The 14,264-nt window shown below is 38.9% G+C and overlaps 2 protein-coding genes across 2 annotated transcripts in view; one reads left to right on the top strand and one right to left on the bottom strand.

Annotated features, from left to right (window-relative positions):
* Positions 1–6,562, top strand: part of LOC104952167 (transmembrane protein 62-like) — a 6,879-nt gene extending 317 nt beyond the window's left edge. The window contains exons 2-6 of the mRNA XM_010778935.1: positions 1,113–1,300; positions 1,462–1,660; positions 2,279–2,374; positions 2,563–2,681; positions 3,234–6,562. Coding sequence (XP_010777237.1) covers positions 1,113–1,300; positions 1,462–1,660; positions 2,279–2,374; positions 2,563–2,681; positions 3,234–3,554 — 923 coding nt within the window. The 3' untranslated portion in view covers positions 3,555–6,562. The remainder of the gene's footprint in view (positions 1–1,112; positions 1,301–1,461; positions 1,661–2,278; positions 2,375–2,562; positions 2,682–3,233) is intronic.
* Positions 6,563–7,141: 579 nt separating this feature from the next.
* Positions 7,142–10,638, bottom strand: ptgr2 (prostaglandin reductase 2). The gene is made up of 8 exons (XM_010774550.1): positions 10,341–10,638; positions 10,113–10,231; positions 9,689–9,880; positions 9,339–9,509; positions 8,779–8,988; positions 8,327–8,536; positions 8,177–8,216; positions 7,142–8,084 (listed from the first exon to the last, which is right to left on the bottom strand). Exons 1-8 carry the CDS (start codon positions 10,375–10,377, stop codon positions 8,020–8,022), a joined length of 1,044 nt encoding a protein of 347 aa, XP_010772852.1. The 5' UTR covers positions 10,378–10,638; the 3' UTR covers positions 7,142–8,019.
* Positions 10,639–14,264: the final 3,626 nt, after the last annotated feature.

The raw sequence follows: 14,264 nt of genomic DNA, 5'->3' as shown, positions 1-14,264 counted from the left end.
TGACCTTCACAGAGAGGTTGAAGTTCATGTGGAAAGGAGGCTTCAGTAGTCTGTCTGCACTCTGTTTAGTTGTGCTATCTTACAATCAATATAGTAAATGTGAGGTAAAGTGTGTCGCCAATGTAACCGGTTAGATCTCAAAGTTGCGATGAGGTCTTAAAATGTATGGAAAGGGTCTTAAAATGTATGGAAAGGGTCTTAAAGAAGGTCTTAAAATGTATTACATTTGACTTCAGGATTCCTGCATATACCCTGGATACATAATGTGTAAGTTACAAACAGGTGAATGTTATGGATGTACTTAGTTCAGGTGTTTAACAGTCTTATGGCCTGTGGAATAAAACGGTCCCTGAGTTTGGTGGTTTTAGTCCGGATGCTGAAAGAATAGCGTTAGTGTTTTTTAACCCCGAACTCTTATTTTCCATGTTTTCACCACCACCTGAGCAATGGGAACAACTATTGTTGAAATTGGGCCAGTATGGAGTGAGAGTGCTGCAGCTGCAGAACAAGCTGCAGTATAATCTTTCCAGGTTGATGTTTGTCCGATATAAGTGCTTATTTTTGCCCCCGATAGGCTCTGATTTATTTCCTGGACTTTATTCAATTATCGTTGTCCCCATTCGTCACTATAAAGATTTGGGTTAGTTCCTCTTTTAAAGAACTAGTTGAAATTGAGAGACAAGAGGCAATTCTTTCAACTTATTCTTTATCAGTTCTTTTCTCACATCCAATAGTACTCCAATTTAGATGAACAGTTTCTTTAACAAGGGGTCACAACACGTTTAACGTCTCAAATCCTAAAAATTGAGAATATGAATTTTTTTTTTATAGAAATCAAATCAATAATGACACTGTAAATGAAAAGAGGCAATTCTAAACGTTTTGTCTATTTCTTATGAACCACTGCACTTATTTCAATGGATTTTTTTGTTATAAAGATACAAATATTTATACTCTGTATGTCTCAATTATTTCATAAACTATAGTCATATTTATTTTTACAAATATTCACCTGGAAATCAGAATAATATGTCCTCTCTAAGTAACACATTGCATGTTTTGCAACCTTAGCACAAGAAAGAAATGGAACTTTTTTTAAATGTTCAATATTTAACCCTTAATTGTCTCGGTTCCAAATAGGATCTTGGCTTTCTCGGAGGCCACAATCACAGCGGTGCATGTGACCGTGGATGGGGAGCCTCTGGGGGAGGGCCGCTCTGCTGGAGGTCCTCTCTATGTTCTGCTGTGGGATCCATCTCTCTACCTCACTGGAGTGCACACCATCAGAGTTAAAGTGGAGGTCAGTGGAGCTTTCATTTATCTTAAAGTGTCCAGAGACTTGATCTAATTTGACGCTTTAATTACAATATGGATCTGCTGTCTTGGCACTAAGATTTTTAACGTGCTTGTTTTACTTATAGAATTAACAATATGCTTATCTTATCTTTGTGTGTGTGTCAGGACTCGGCGGGCCGGTCGTCAGTGCGGGAGCAGCACTTTACTCTGGAGGGCAACCTGACTCCTAGCTTTGGGTTCATGCAGTCCTTCATCCTCCTCACAGACCACTACATCCTGGCCCGAGCAGCCTTCATATTCGTTATCCTGCTGAATGTGGGGGTGCTGCTGGCCTTCAGGTTCCTGCCTGCTCCTTCTGGGAGAGGTGAGCTGTCACTGAATACTAGTCAAATGCTCATATTTTTGTTTGATTACAGAAAACTGAAGTTACCTGTTGTCTACGATCAGACTCTGCAGGATTTAAAATCAGATATTGGCAACATACCGCCATAAAATGTCTCAAAAAGACTAGACATGTTTGATATTTTGTAAGACGTACTTTAATCTAAAATGTTTCAGACACATTTAAAACCAAGAAACATCCATCATTTTAACCAAAGTATTGGGTTGTTTCATTTGATTGCCTGTTTATGTTTTGTTTTTTTACAACTTCTGAGATGTTTATCGTTTTTAACTTTATTTGAACTGGAATAAGATTTAAGGGTTTTTCCAGTTTTTATCAGCAATTATTTTAGTTTGAAGAGGATGAGACCGGTTTCAATCATTTGGCTTCCTAGGAAAACCCAATAATCGGGAGAAGCTGACTGCAATGACAACACTTCTATAGGACCATGCTATTCAAAACTTCACCAATCTCTGTCTCTTGTTTTTGTTTTGATTGAGAAACCGTAGCTGCAGAAATGACATATTGTGCATTTCAGTAATTATTTGAATAACAGCAATAGTTCTTTGTATATTCATATCTTTTTAATTTTGTCAACAGGATTGACCTCTCAAGCATGCATGTCTCTCCATCTGGTCAGCTCAATGGACACCTTCTACTACTCTCTGCTGCTATTCAACCTGTGTACAGCCTTAGGTGGGTCCACTGCTTTGTCTCATTCCTTGTTAGTGTGCTGCTTCATAGCAAATATACACAATCTCTCTGAAGTTAATACTCAAACTGACTATGAGACATTGCTCTTTAAATAGGCACGGTTTCCTGTCATTTTGCTTCTGTTCCTGTATAAATACATCCTGTGTTGTTTCTGCTTCCCCCCCCCTCAGGGCCATGGTTCGTAGGAGAGCTGATAGATGGCCATAGTGGTGCCTGCTTCGCCTTCGGGGTGTTTGTCGATGGGCACTTCCTGGAAGGCAGTCTCACATATGTTATTGGAGTCGTTCAAGTAAGAACTTACATTTTATATAACGCTTTTACATCTCCCTAGTGTCCGTACATAGACAAAACCTTTAACAGATGTGCTTTGTCTATAATAATATGTGGATATATGGAGTTCAACCAGCAACTTTAATCAATGGTTTTAATCATCAAAAGGTCACATGGTTACCCCTATGTTTAAGTGTCTGCCCGTAGCGGTGAAGCCACAGAAGATTTATTACCCACTCACAAGATATTTAAGGAAAGGAATGGAAATTTTGTATTTATTTTTCTAGTTTAACTTTTTTTAGTAAAACACTGACTACCTAATAAACATCTTTAAAATCAACTCACTTTTTGAGCAAGTCATATTCTCTCCTACTTGTGATGAGAGGTCAAGCAAAAGTGGTTGAGAGGGAAAAAGGCTTCATAAACCTTTACTTATCATGGTCAACATTTGTCCCACTTGAAGCCATATGTTCATATACTGTCCTTGCCTTGCTGTATTTCCTATGAAACAATCTGCAGTGGTTTTCAAGCTACTAATCCCATCTAACCGGACTCATTTCCTCTCCGCCAGCTGCTTTTCTTCAACATGCCCCTCACCTGCTATCTCTGCTGGAGCCTCCACCACCGTTGCCGTGGTAACACCTTCCGATCCCACTTCCTGCGGCCGGGCTGCCGCTGGCGGACTCTGGCGTTTCACCTCCTCATGCTGCTGCTGCTCACCTGGCAGGCGCACTCCTGCTACTTCCTCTTCGAGACCTACGGCGCCGTGGCCTTCTTACTGTCTCCGGTCCGCACGTGGGCGTTCGGGCTCAGTCTGCTATTGGTCTACCACGCCTGGACATGCCCCGCCCCTCTCGCTCGTGACAACAGCAAGAGCGTCACTCCTTCTTGACAGTAATTGCACTGTTTCCACCCACGATCTCTCTGGAGCCTGATATATTTTACTGTCCCTATCCACCTTTGAAAGCAGCTCCTTTCTTTCTCTCCTTCTTCCAAAACCAGTACATCACTCACTATCCTGTTAATCTTGTTTACTTAATATGCATGTTATTGTTAAACACCGGTGAGCACATTTCTAGCCATATCCAAAACAATGTGTACAGTGTAAGAAAAGAAAAAAAGACACCTTGGGAGTGAAATAGCCTCTTTGAGCTACGAGCGGTCCAAATTGTGCTGCACTTAACAGTCAGTATATTCTGCTGTGATTCAGAGGGATAGTTTGTCATTTTTAAAGTGGGGTTGTATGAGGAACTGACCCATAAAAAGATGACAGTCATTGCGTCACCACTTTGGAGAGACAGATTACCGGCACAAAAGCTAAGCAACGTACTGCTGTGAATCGGGGACATTGGATTTCTAAAAAAAATACACTTTTTCATTTCTTTAGGTGTATTCAGAATATTTGAAATGCTTCACCTTGCTGACAGAAGCCTTTCTTTTAGGTGGCTACAATATTTTTTGTTCTGCTTCCCTCATCCACAGCAGTACACTGATTTGCTTCTCCAGATCAGAGGTGTGCCGATGACATGAGCTACTGATTAAAACCTCCTGCAACAGCATTTCAAACTATCCCTTTAGGCTGACTCGTTTACTTGAGCGTTTAGCTTTCTTTAGGAAGTGTTGCCTTGGCCGAATGCCACCTCACCACTGCCAAAGGATGAATAAGTTAATAATAACGACTTCTTCATCTTTTTATTCTTCCCGCTGAAAATCATTTTCATTCGCTAAATGAAGGCTGGGCGTGCCAAACCATACCTCGTGTTTACCTGCTGACTCACAAACAGTGCGGATAAGAAAGCTTCCTTTTGTATTCTGTGAGCTTTCCTGACTCCCCATGGCCGACGGTGTTGTAGTTACAGTAAATCCGGGGGAGATGACGCAGGAAAATGCAACCTAGGTCATCATATGTTAAAGTTTATTCCACACGTGATTACAGGAGATCAGAGGAAGGAGATTTCCAAATCAATCACATACTGTAGTTGGTCTGTGTTCAAATGGTTGATGATTTAAAGTGTTTTTAAATAAAATACCATTGCACACAACTGCCACAAAACATGTCAATATTCACAGTGAATAGTTAAAAAATCGTACACGCCGTTTTTCACCAAAACGCAACAACATGCCGGTCCTGACTCTTCGTGCTCCTTCAAATGTGACTACAGAAAGCAGCTGTTTGTTTCTCAGGAATGTGAGCACTTGAACAAAAGGCTGGTGCCAGTAGTATTTCAGGACAATGTTTTTATACTACATGGTAGCTCATTGAACTAAAAAACATTTTCAACAGCCCGAGATGTGTGGTGGCTTCCAAACTAAATGAATGTGTAATAGATGTGATGAAATGAGAAGAACCAGTACTATACTGTTTTAATTATTTATTATTTCTGATTGTATCGAGTGATTTCTCTTTTTTCCCCCTTCATGTTATATATCTGCACTGGAAATGGGTATTCCTTGAAATAATTGAAGTTCATTTGAGAGCTTTTTGTGTGAAAACGATGTTTGTCTGTGTTGTTCTGAAACTGCACTCAATCCGTCTGTAGTAGCAGTTGCCTGAAATCCACCAGAACTAGCTGATCTAAATATAAAAGACAAATAGGCTGAAGACCACATTTATCAAGTCTTTTAATAGAAGTAATGTTCTAACACAGTTGAATCCTGGGTTTTTTCTAAACTATACCCAGCATGAGTGCGGAATAATTGCTCCTGTGATAAGACATGCAGTTTATTATTCGAACAGCTGCTTGACACTAGGAGACTAAATTATGTGCACTCTTGAAGGAAATTGTTTGAAAACCTTTTCCCTTCTCTGCTCAGACAAGTGTTATGGAAGCACTACCAAATGAATAATTCCAGCGTAGAGACGGATATTAAAAATGGATGACTTTTGTTATTGGCATAGTTAATTTCCCTAATGCTGCGCAGTACCTCTCACAAGATATATATATCTGTCCACAAGGAGGGAGTAGTGTGTTGCATTTGACTTCCACACCAACTAATGCATGGAACTGTTTTGTTTTCTGTTGCAGAAAAGCACCAATTGTTATACTCTGAATCTGGTTGTGATTGTTCTGTACTGTGCACTGATTTTAATTTTCACAACAACAAAAAACCCATTACTACCACTAAGTCTCTGAAAGGGCATATACTGTAAGTAATGTACCGGCGATCACTTCTTTTGCATCCTTTCCTATGTTCAAACACTGAAGTATATGAATGAAAAGACTTACTAAGGTAAGAGCCAATCACAATGTTATTTTATTAATGGTTTATAGTGCTGTGGAATAAAATGTTCATTACAGTAAATCATATATTTTGTGTTTGTTCTCTTGTCATTGTCACAGAAAGGGAGTCAACAACAATATGAAGCCCAACAATGACAAAAACTAACCATGTCAATAAATAATACTGTTAGTTAAATAATTAGAAAGGATTGTAAAAGTTAAATAAATGCTTCATATTTATCCTTTTAACTTAAATCAGTTCCCTCGTATTAGGCCTACTCTTTTTTTTCCTAATTCAGCTTGGTACACATTTAATCGTTTATCCATATCTAACACTTTCCATTTTCCTCAACACATATGCAATTTTACTCGTGTTTATAGGATACCAAGATTTCCATTGGTATGTAGCTTAACTGAAAACATTGGTGGAACATTTAATTACCAAGCACTAGCTTTTTCCGCTGGCTACATCTCTTTGTAAAACTAATGTAATCCATATTTATGATCCCTTTCCTAATGCTGCAGAATCACTTCTGTCGTCTTTGTAGCTCCCTCACTCTAGCACATGTGTCAAAACTCAAGGCCCGGGGTCCAAATCAGGCTCTTGGTGGATTTCATTTCGGCCCGCAGGATAATTTCTAATTCCTATTAGATCTGGCCCGCCGGTATATTGCACGCACACCTTTACTCCATCCTCAGGGTCTCCTCAGCTCAGAGCCTGAGCCCAAACATTGATGAACTTGCACCCAAGATGAGATGCCAAGTATCTGGCTTGAACTAGCATCACAGAGCAGCACACTGAGTTTAATGGGTGTTTCCTTCTGCACTTTTTTTCTTGCGACAACAGGGCATGTTTTGTTTTTTCTTTGAGGGAAATAGTTTTTAGAAGCTGTTGTTGGCCTGTGGAAAAATGTAATCATAAGAAATGACTCGGGGAAAGCTGCAGATAGAGCCATAGGAAATGAATGCAACTGATTATTTAATGTTTCATGTTGTTTTTATGGGCAATAATTTAAGCATTGTTGGTTCCAGGTTTAATATGTGCAATAAGTTCATTTCAATAAGTTTTGCAATAAACATTGAACCAGTCCGGCCCTCGACTAGTGCCCATGTTTTTATTTTGGCCCACTGTGTATTTGAGTTTGACACCCCTATAGGCTCTTCATTGTATATCTTTAGCACAGCCTTGCTATTTAAGGCTTATCAAACATCTTTCATTTAGTTAAAACATTAAAAGGGGCCACAAATCACATTTACACAAAGTCAGAAGTCGTGTTTAATTGATGTTCATCAAGATAAGAGATGTTACTTAAAATTACAATAATGGTATAAACAAGCTAGGCTACTGAGTAGTGTTAGCTAGCAGCCTTTTGCTACTGTTGAAACAATTATACATTGATGCTAAAGCCATATTCAGTGCATATGGATGACAAAGAAAACATTTACTGGCTCATGTAATATTTTGGAGAAAGTTAGATTGGGTTACATAACATCAGCTCCCTGGAAGACTGGTAATTTAACAGTAAGCTAGCAGTGTTCAGTTAAGCTAGCTAACTACTATTAGTGATTTGAACCTACAATCAGATCAGTTTTTAACTGTTGGAGGTTAAAGGAAAACATTTAAAAGCTTTATGTTTCTTTAAACACCACATTTTGGATTATTTTACAAACAGTATTTTGTGTTTCTCATGTCTGATAAACCTTCACTGCCATTTGTCAGTTATAGCGCTACATACGAGAACATCTGCTGATGTCTTATCATGGCACTTTTATTTTCCACACCGGATGATTTTAAAACCACAAGTGTTGAGATTGAGAAGTAGGGTAATATTATCAGGCAGCACGGCAATATGTTAACATATATATTTTACACATATTAAAATTGGCACCAAAGAATAAATCAGAAAGTTATAAAGTTCAACCCTTCTAAGCACTCTTTACATTTATTTTTGTCAGGAAACCAATTTAATAAAACATTGTGTGATTTATGTTTATGATGCATAATTGCCAACTAATGGCAACCGCTCATCAATGAAATATCCCACTAGAGATCATTAAGTTAGTGTTATTGGAAGTCATTGAAATGCAACATGTTAATTTCCCAAGGCATCCGTCTGGTGAGAGAAGCAATTTCCTTCACTCTGATATCTTTATGATTTGCTTTCCAATGTTTCCCCCTTTCATCATGGAGCAAAATGCATCTGCAAGAAAATGAAAAAATGTTTAACTTCTGGTGAATAAACAAACGAAAGTCATGAATTAAAGAAAAACGCAATCATTTAAATCTACACACCTCCCATCTTTTCAATGCCTTCCACCACAGTTTCCAGCACCTGCAGAGTGAAAGCACAATTACAATGATGTAAAGAGAACGACGGGGGATTGGCATTGATTTTGCAAAATAACAAAGACACCCACACACTCATCAATCATTCCTCCTTACATTGATGTGTCCTGATTTAACTAGCTGGCTGAGTTCACAGAGGGCAGCGTCTGCTTTGTTCATGTAGTTAAGCACTGTAAATCTTTCCCGGGTGATATTCTTGCTTCGCAGGGTTTCCTGTATCTCCTCGCTCAGAGGCGGAGGATATGGCACATCTTTGTTATACTGTGAGATCTGCCCACACAGGATCACATGGCTGTTGTTGTTCATCTGGAGGTTAGAAGAGTGTCAGAGATCAATGTGTGAGAATGAGTTAAAAATAAACAAAACACTCATTGTTAAAAATAAGGGCAAAACACTTCTGAACACAGCAAAAAATCAAATTTTGCAATTGTTGGTAGAACAAAGATCAAACAAATAATATCTCATAATTCACATATTTTCAAGCCAAATAAACCACAAATTAAAGTACATTATGTTCTGCACAAACACAAACATAAATCAAGCAGTACCTGTGCAATTACAGTATCACTGATGCCACCTCCCACGTTGTCAAAGTAAACATCTATCCCATCGGGGCAGAGCTCCTGGAGCTTTGCAGGTATGTCCTCTTTTCGGTAGTTGATGGCTGCAGAAAAGCCGCAGTCATCCACTAAAGCTCTGCACTTCTCTTCAGAGCCGCAAATCCCAACCGCTCTCACACAGCCATCCAGCCTGCCGATCTGGAAAAATAGAAGCAGGGAGAAATGATAGAATCAGGACTTTACTTTCTTTCCTTTGTAATCCAATCTTGTTTATTTTGGCAAATGTGTTTTTTCTAGATTGGATCGGCTAACCTGAGATTTGTTTCTAAAATAATAAAGTTATAGTTCTCACCATTTTGCCTTTATATTTGTTTCATCACAAACCATTAAAAAATAGAAAATACTAGGAATTACTGCAAAATACTCAGGTATAAGCCCTACAATTTTAGAAATAATTTGACCATGCAAGTTGTAAGTATCTCATGTAACTACAGCTGTATAAACATTACATTTTATTTGGACCTAAATCTGACATTTGCTGTATTTACCTGTCCAGCTACGGAGCCACAGGCCCCAGCAGCGCCACTCACCACCATGGTCTGATTGGCCCCTTTGGTCACATTGCCCTTCTCCCTTACGCCTAACAGTGCAGTGAGACCTGTTATCCCAACTGCACCCAAAAAGTATGACAAGTGTCCATCGACCACCTGTGGATCAACCTGCAAGAGACGGAATGTAATATATTTGTTGTTGTCCTTGATGTCAATATTCGAGATGATTTCATGTCACATGCTGGTTACTTTAGAAGCATGCATGCATATTAAACAAATTCTCCTTTTTGCATTAGAATATATGAACTATGGTCTTTATCCCAGGGACACACAGTAATAGTACATACCTTTTGTAAGGCACTTCCTTTCATGACAGCTTTGGTCTGCCAAGGCCAGTTGAATGAAGTGACCACATCTCCCTCACTGCAAGCACTGCAGCGACTGGACTCGACCACACCGACACCTCCACCATCTACACACTCAGACAGCTGCCATGGAGTCACATAACCAACACCGGTGTCTTCATTCATTCTGCACCGCTGAAAAGAACAGAGATTGGTAGAAGTGGTTTAATCCTTGCCTCTTGTCTTAGACTTTCAATAGATATCCCAGATGGACAAATTAATCCTTCAGTCTTTGTAATTTTACATAAAACTCATCTGCTTTGCACCATTTCTTTATACCAAACAGTGTGTAATCTCAATATGCATTATGCATATGCAGATACAATAACTTTGATGATTGATGTCCATTCTGATTGTATCAATATACCATGTAAGGGTCGACTGAGAGGCAAAGCGTCCGGACAAGGACCTCCCCATCTTCCAGGTCAGGTGCCAAAGTGGTCTCCTCTAGGCGGAAATGTGCAGGAACTGGCACTCCGTTGTTACCTTGTGCATAATAAGTAGTTTGAGTAATCGCTAGCCACACCACGTTTGCAGTAATGTTGCAGCACAGGACACACACACAACAGGTAATCTCTTAGGAAAAGTGTCCTACCTGGTCGTGAGTTGAGAACGACTCTCTGCACCGGCATCCTTGGAAAGTAACGCTAGCTTTGATGTCTACGCTAAATGGCACTGGTACCTGAATTAAAAACCCGACCTGACAACAACCGTCAAGTTTGATAAGAAGTGTGTTAAGAAATGTCTCGTTGTTATATAAATTAGCAACACGAAAAGTGTCCAACTTCTTGAAAAACTTGTTACAAACACTGTGTTAACATTCCATCTGCTCTGTCTGTAGGAGGTTAGCAGAAAGTCAACAGACCACTGAGGACGTCTAATTCAATAGAAAGGAAGATGGTTCCCTGTAACCAACTTCCGCCTTCGCTAAAACCCAATCGGAAGTTAAACCGATTTTATTTTTACCTATCAGTGAATTAACATATTATATTGATTACTAGTGATAACCTTGTTTCACACACCCAGGATGTATGTCTTGAAAAACATTTTTAGCTGGCAACCGTTACATTTAATATATTAATAAACATGTATGATGCAATATATTATTTTAATATATAGTATAAGTATAATATTATAATATTGTATAATATTATATAAGTATATTATATTGCACTTTTTTATAAATGTTAATGCTTATATGAGGTATTTATACGAAAGTGCGAGATTATTTGCCCCATGTTCGGGTATAGCGGGTGGGAACCATCTTGAACGATATGTAGTCTTTTCCTAGTTTAGCCGTTAAAGGCAAAGGCAGTTACTGCAAATCAGAAACGGTACGCGGCCTTAAACAGCTATTAATCCAGCTCATCAACGCCGCAAGTATTAAACTATATTTAGCAGGGTATTAACAAACATTTAAAATTGATGTTGCCAATGCAATCGATCTGCTTCTCATTAAAACTCGTAAAGTGGGTAACTTGTGAAGTCCCATAGATGGGTTGCACACAGTATCTGTTGCTGCTAGCTAAAAGTGTCTCAAACTGGGAAGTGACGCTTCGTGAAGGAATCTGAGAAAAGAGTACCGTTACGTGGGTTGATCTTATATGAGACGAGTAAGGATCGTTGCTTACAGGAGCTTACCCTGCAGCAGGACACCGTGAACACAGGGACATGAAGGCGTATGTGCCATGGAGGGGCAGAGTTTAATGTAAGTACTATAAGGCTTTTCGCTTGTGCATGCCAACGCTGTGCTAGGTGTTTTGTTTATGATGGTCTTGTACGCTGGACCTAAAGTGCTGTTTGTGGACAACTAGCTAGTCTGGACATAAGCTAGCTTCACTTCACCCTCGCTCTTTCCCTCACATAAACACATGTCACAATCACAGAAAGACCCAGAAGAAAGACTCTCCAGTGTGCAGTTTATAGTGCAACATTACTACCTGTGGCTATCTTCCTGGTCTTTGCTGTGCATAAAAAAAAAACGTTCCTACAAAACAAGTACACTGGTTTAAAGTAACTAAGTATATTATTTACTCAAGTACTGTACTTCTTGAGGGACTATTGTACTTTATTTGGGTATTTCAATTTGTTTTCTACTTTGTACTTCTACCCCACTACAATTTAGAGGTAAATTGTGTTCTTTTATTTCACTACATTTATTGAATATTTTTAACAATTTTGCAGATTTGGACTAATAATGTGAAATATAAACAACACTTAAAATTACTTTTGTTAAACCTGGAGTAAATTCAAAAGCTAACCTGCAGCAAAGCAAAGTAATTCAACGAGTTACAACTTTACCAGCTTTGATAACACTTTAATGCATATATTATTCTGAAATGGACCAATCTGCATAATGAGTACTTTTATTTTTGGTACTTTAAGTATATTTTCATGCTAATACTTTTGTACTTTTACTTGTAACAGAGTACTTCTAAACTCTGGCACTTCTACTTTTACTTAAGTACTGAGTATTGAGTACTTCTTGCACATTTCTACAAAACACGTGATCAACATGATCACTATATCATACAATGATTTGTTGAATTTGAATGTCAGTTCTAAAAGTCAGTACATGTTAGCCTTTTGGCTGACAAATAATAATAGGGAACTTTAAATCCTTAATGGAACGTCTAAAACACTTCCCCCTGTTGTTCACTTTATGTCCCTCACCATTTTTTACAATTTGCTTGTTTTGTTTGATCAACATTCAAAAACCCAAGGATTTTGTCTGTATAATGAAATATAACAGGAAGAAGAAGCAAGTCTTCCCTTTCAAGGAACTTTAAATATAAAATATGTTTCTTTCTTGCTTGAAAAATAACTATTAATAGATTATCTGATGACATGCTGATTCAATTTTCATAATCCATCATCTTTTCAACACTACTGGAATCAGCTTCAACAAACCATATTGTTGCAGCCATGTGAAAAGGTTGTGTTGCACACTCTCAGCACAGTGCAGTGACAGTGTCCCTGGCGGCAGACATGTCAGCCTGACTCGACTTCTTGTCAACAGGCATCTGTGAATGTGTTCAGGCTTTGCACGTTATTTTAAGGGTCAGAGTGAATAGGGAGAGACTGCAGCCCGGCAGAGTCTGGCTGGATCATGCCTGCTCATGTCCAGTGCCATTATATCACAACATTTCCAACATCTTCCCATTATATACGTTGTTTTGCAATTTGCCTTCTCATAGTAGAAAAGTACAAGTGTCTCTAATAACAGTAGCATGGGTTTGGTTCTTCTCAAGTGTCCCAGTAATCTATTGAGGTGTGGCAGCAAGCCAGCATGCACAATACAAGACCCGGACACTCAAACAACTAAAAGGAATTTAACCATCTTAACCTTATTATTTACACCGGTGCTTTGAAAGAACCTGTCTAGTGATGATCTCCTATATACATTTTTTTTGAACAACTTTTATTTTATTGTGTTAGCACTATAATTAATGATATGTTATCATGGTGTTAGTTTAAAACATTTCTCACTAATGAATTCATCATTAATATTTTTCAGAACAACTTAAAATGGCCCCATGGTGATCAGGGTCACTTTTAATGCAGGCTTTCATTTTATTTGTTTGACATTACATCACTTTGTAGTCCACAGATCACCTTGCAACATTAGGGCATGGTAAAGTATTCACTTAGTATAGGATAGTTATTAACTCACATAAGCAAAAGGACCGTTTAACACTAAGAAAAGGATTTGAAGATTGCCCCCTTCTAAATGTTTCATTATTTACTCCCATTTTAGAGAACAAATATTGAATTGAGAAAATAAAAACAGATGACTTAATAATAAAAAAATAAAAAATGTGTTGCTGCCCAAGTTTAGTATTTATGTTAGTCATTCCTTATGTAACGCTTTCGAACTGGCTCCCTTCATGTCCCAGTTTTTATTATAGCTTTTAATTGAATACTGAATAATTAACAAAAATTGATTTCACTCTGAAAATATCCCCAGCAGCTCCAACAACAAAAAACAAAAAAAACAAAAAATGAAGAGTCTCCCAGCCACTTCATGGGGCCTTGCTGCATCTGTTTGCTGTGTCATGCATTTCCAGGAAAACTTGATCATTCAAAATAAGTTTGACTGAAAAGTGAATGTTAGCCGGGTGCGTCCTTTCCCTTCCCCTTCATCCCCGCAGTCCTCCCATATGTGTTGGAATTTCCCGCATGGGCTGAGAGGGATCTTGCTCCGTAAATTACAGCGCCTTGCTTGTCATAGGAAAGCCTTATATGGGCATGGAAGTAGGTGTGGCCATGGAGCTGGTGGCGGCGGAGGGGGGGGGGGCATCACAAGACAAGCAGAGACACGGAGGGAGTCGATGCACAGCAAAAGGGCCGCATTACCAGCGTGAGTTTTTTCTGTGCAATCTTAGTGCAATAATGTGCAACAGACAGCGGTGGCACTGCGCCCGCGTTTCTGCACATTAGCGCTGCGCTTCCATCCGGGAAGGACTCTGTTTACGCATCGACCCCCTTTTTTTTCCCTCTTGACTTTAAAGNTCGCACG

This window comes from Notothenia coriiceps, unplaced genomic scaffold, assembly GCF_000735185.1.
Source record: "Notothenia coriiceps isolate Sejong01 unplaced genomic scaffold, NC01 NC01_scaffold00000339, whole genome shotgun sequence".
Taxonomy (NCBI): domain Eukaryota; kingdom Metazoa; phylum Chordata; class Actinopteri; order Perciformes; family Nototheniidae; genus Notothenia; species Notothenia coriiceps.
This window is presented reverse-complemented; position numbering and strand designations above follow the sequence as displayed.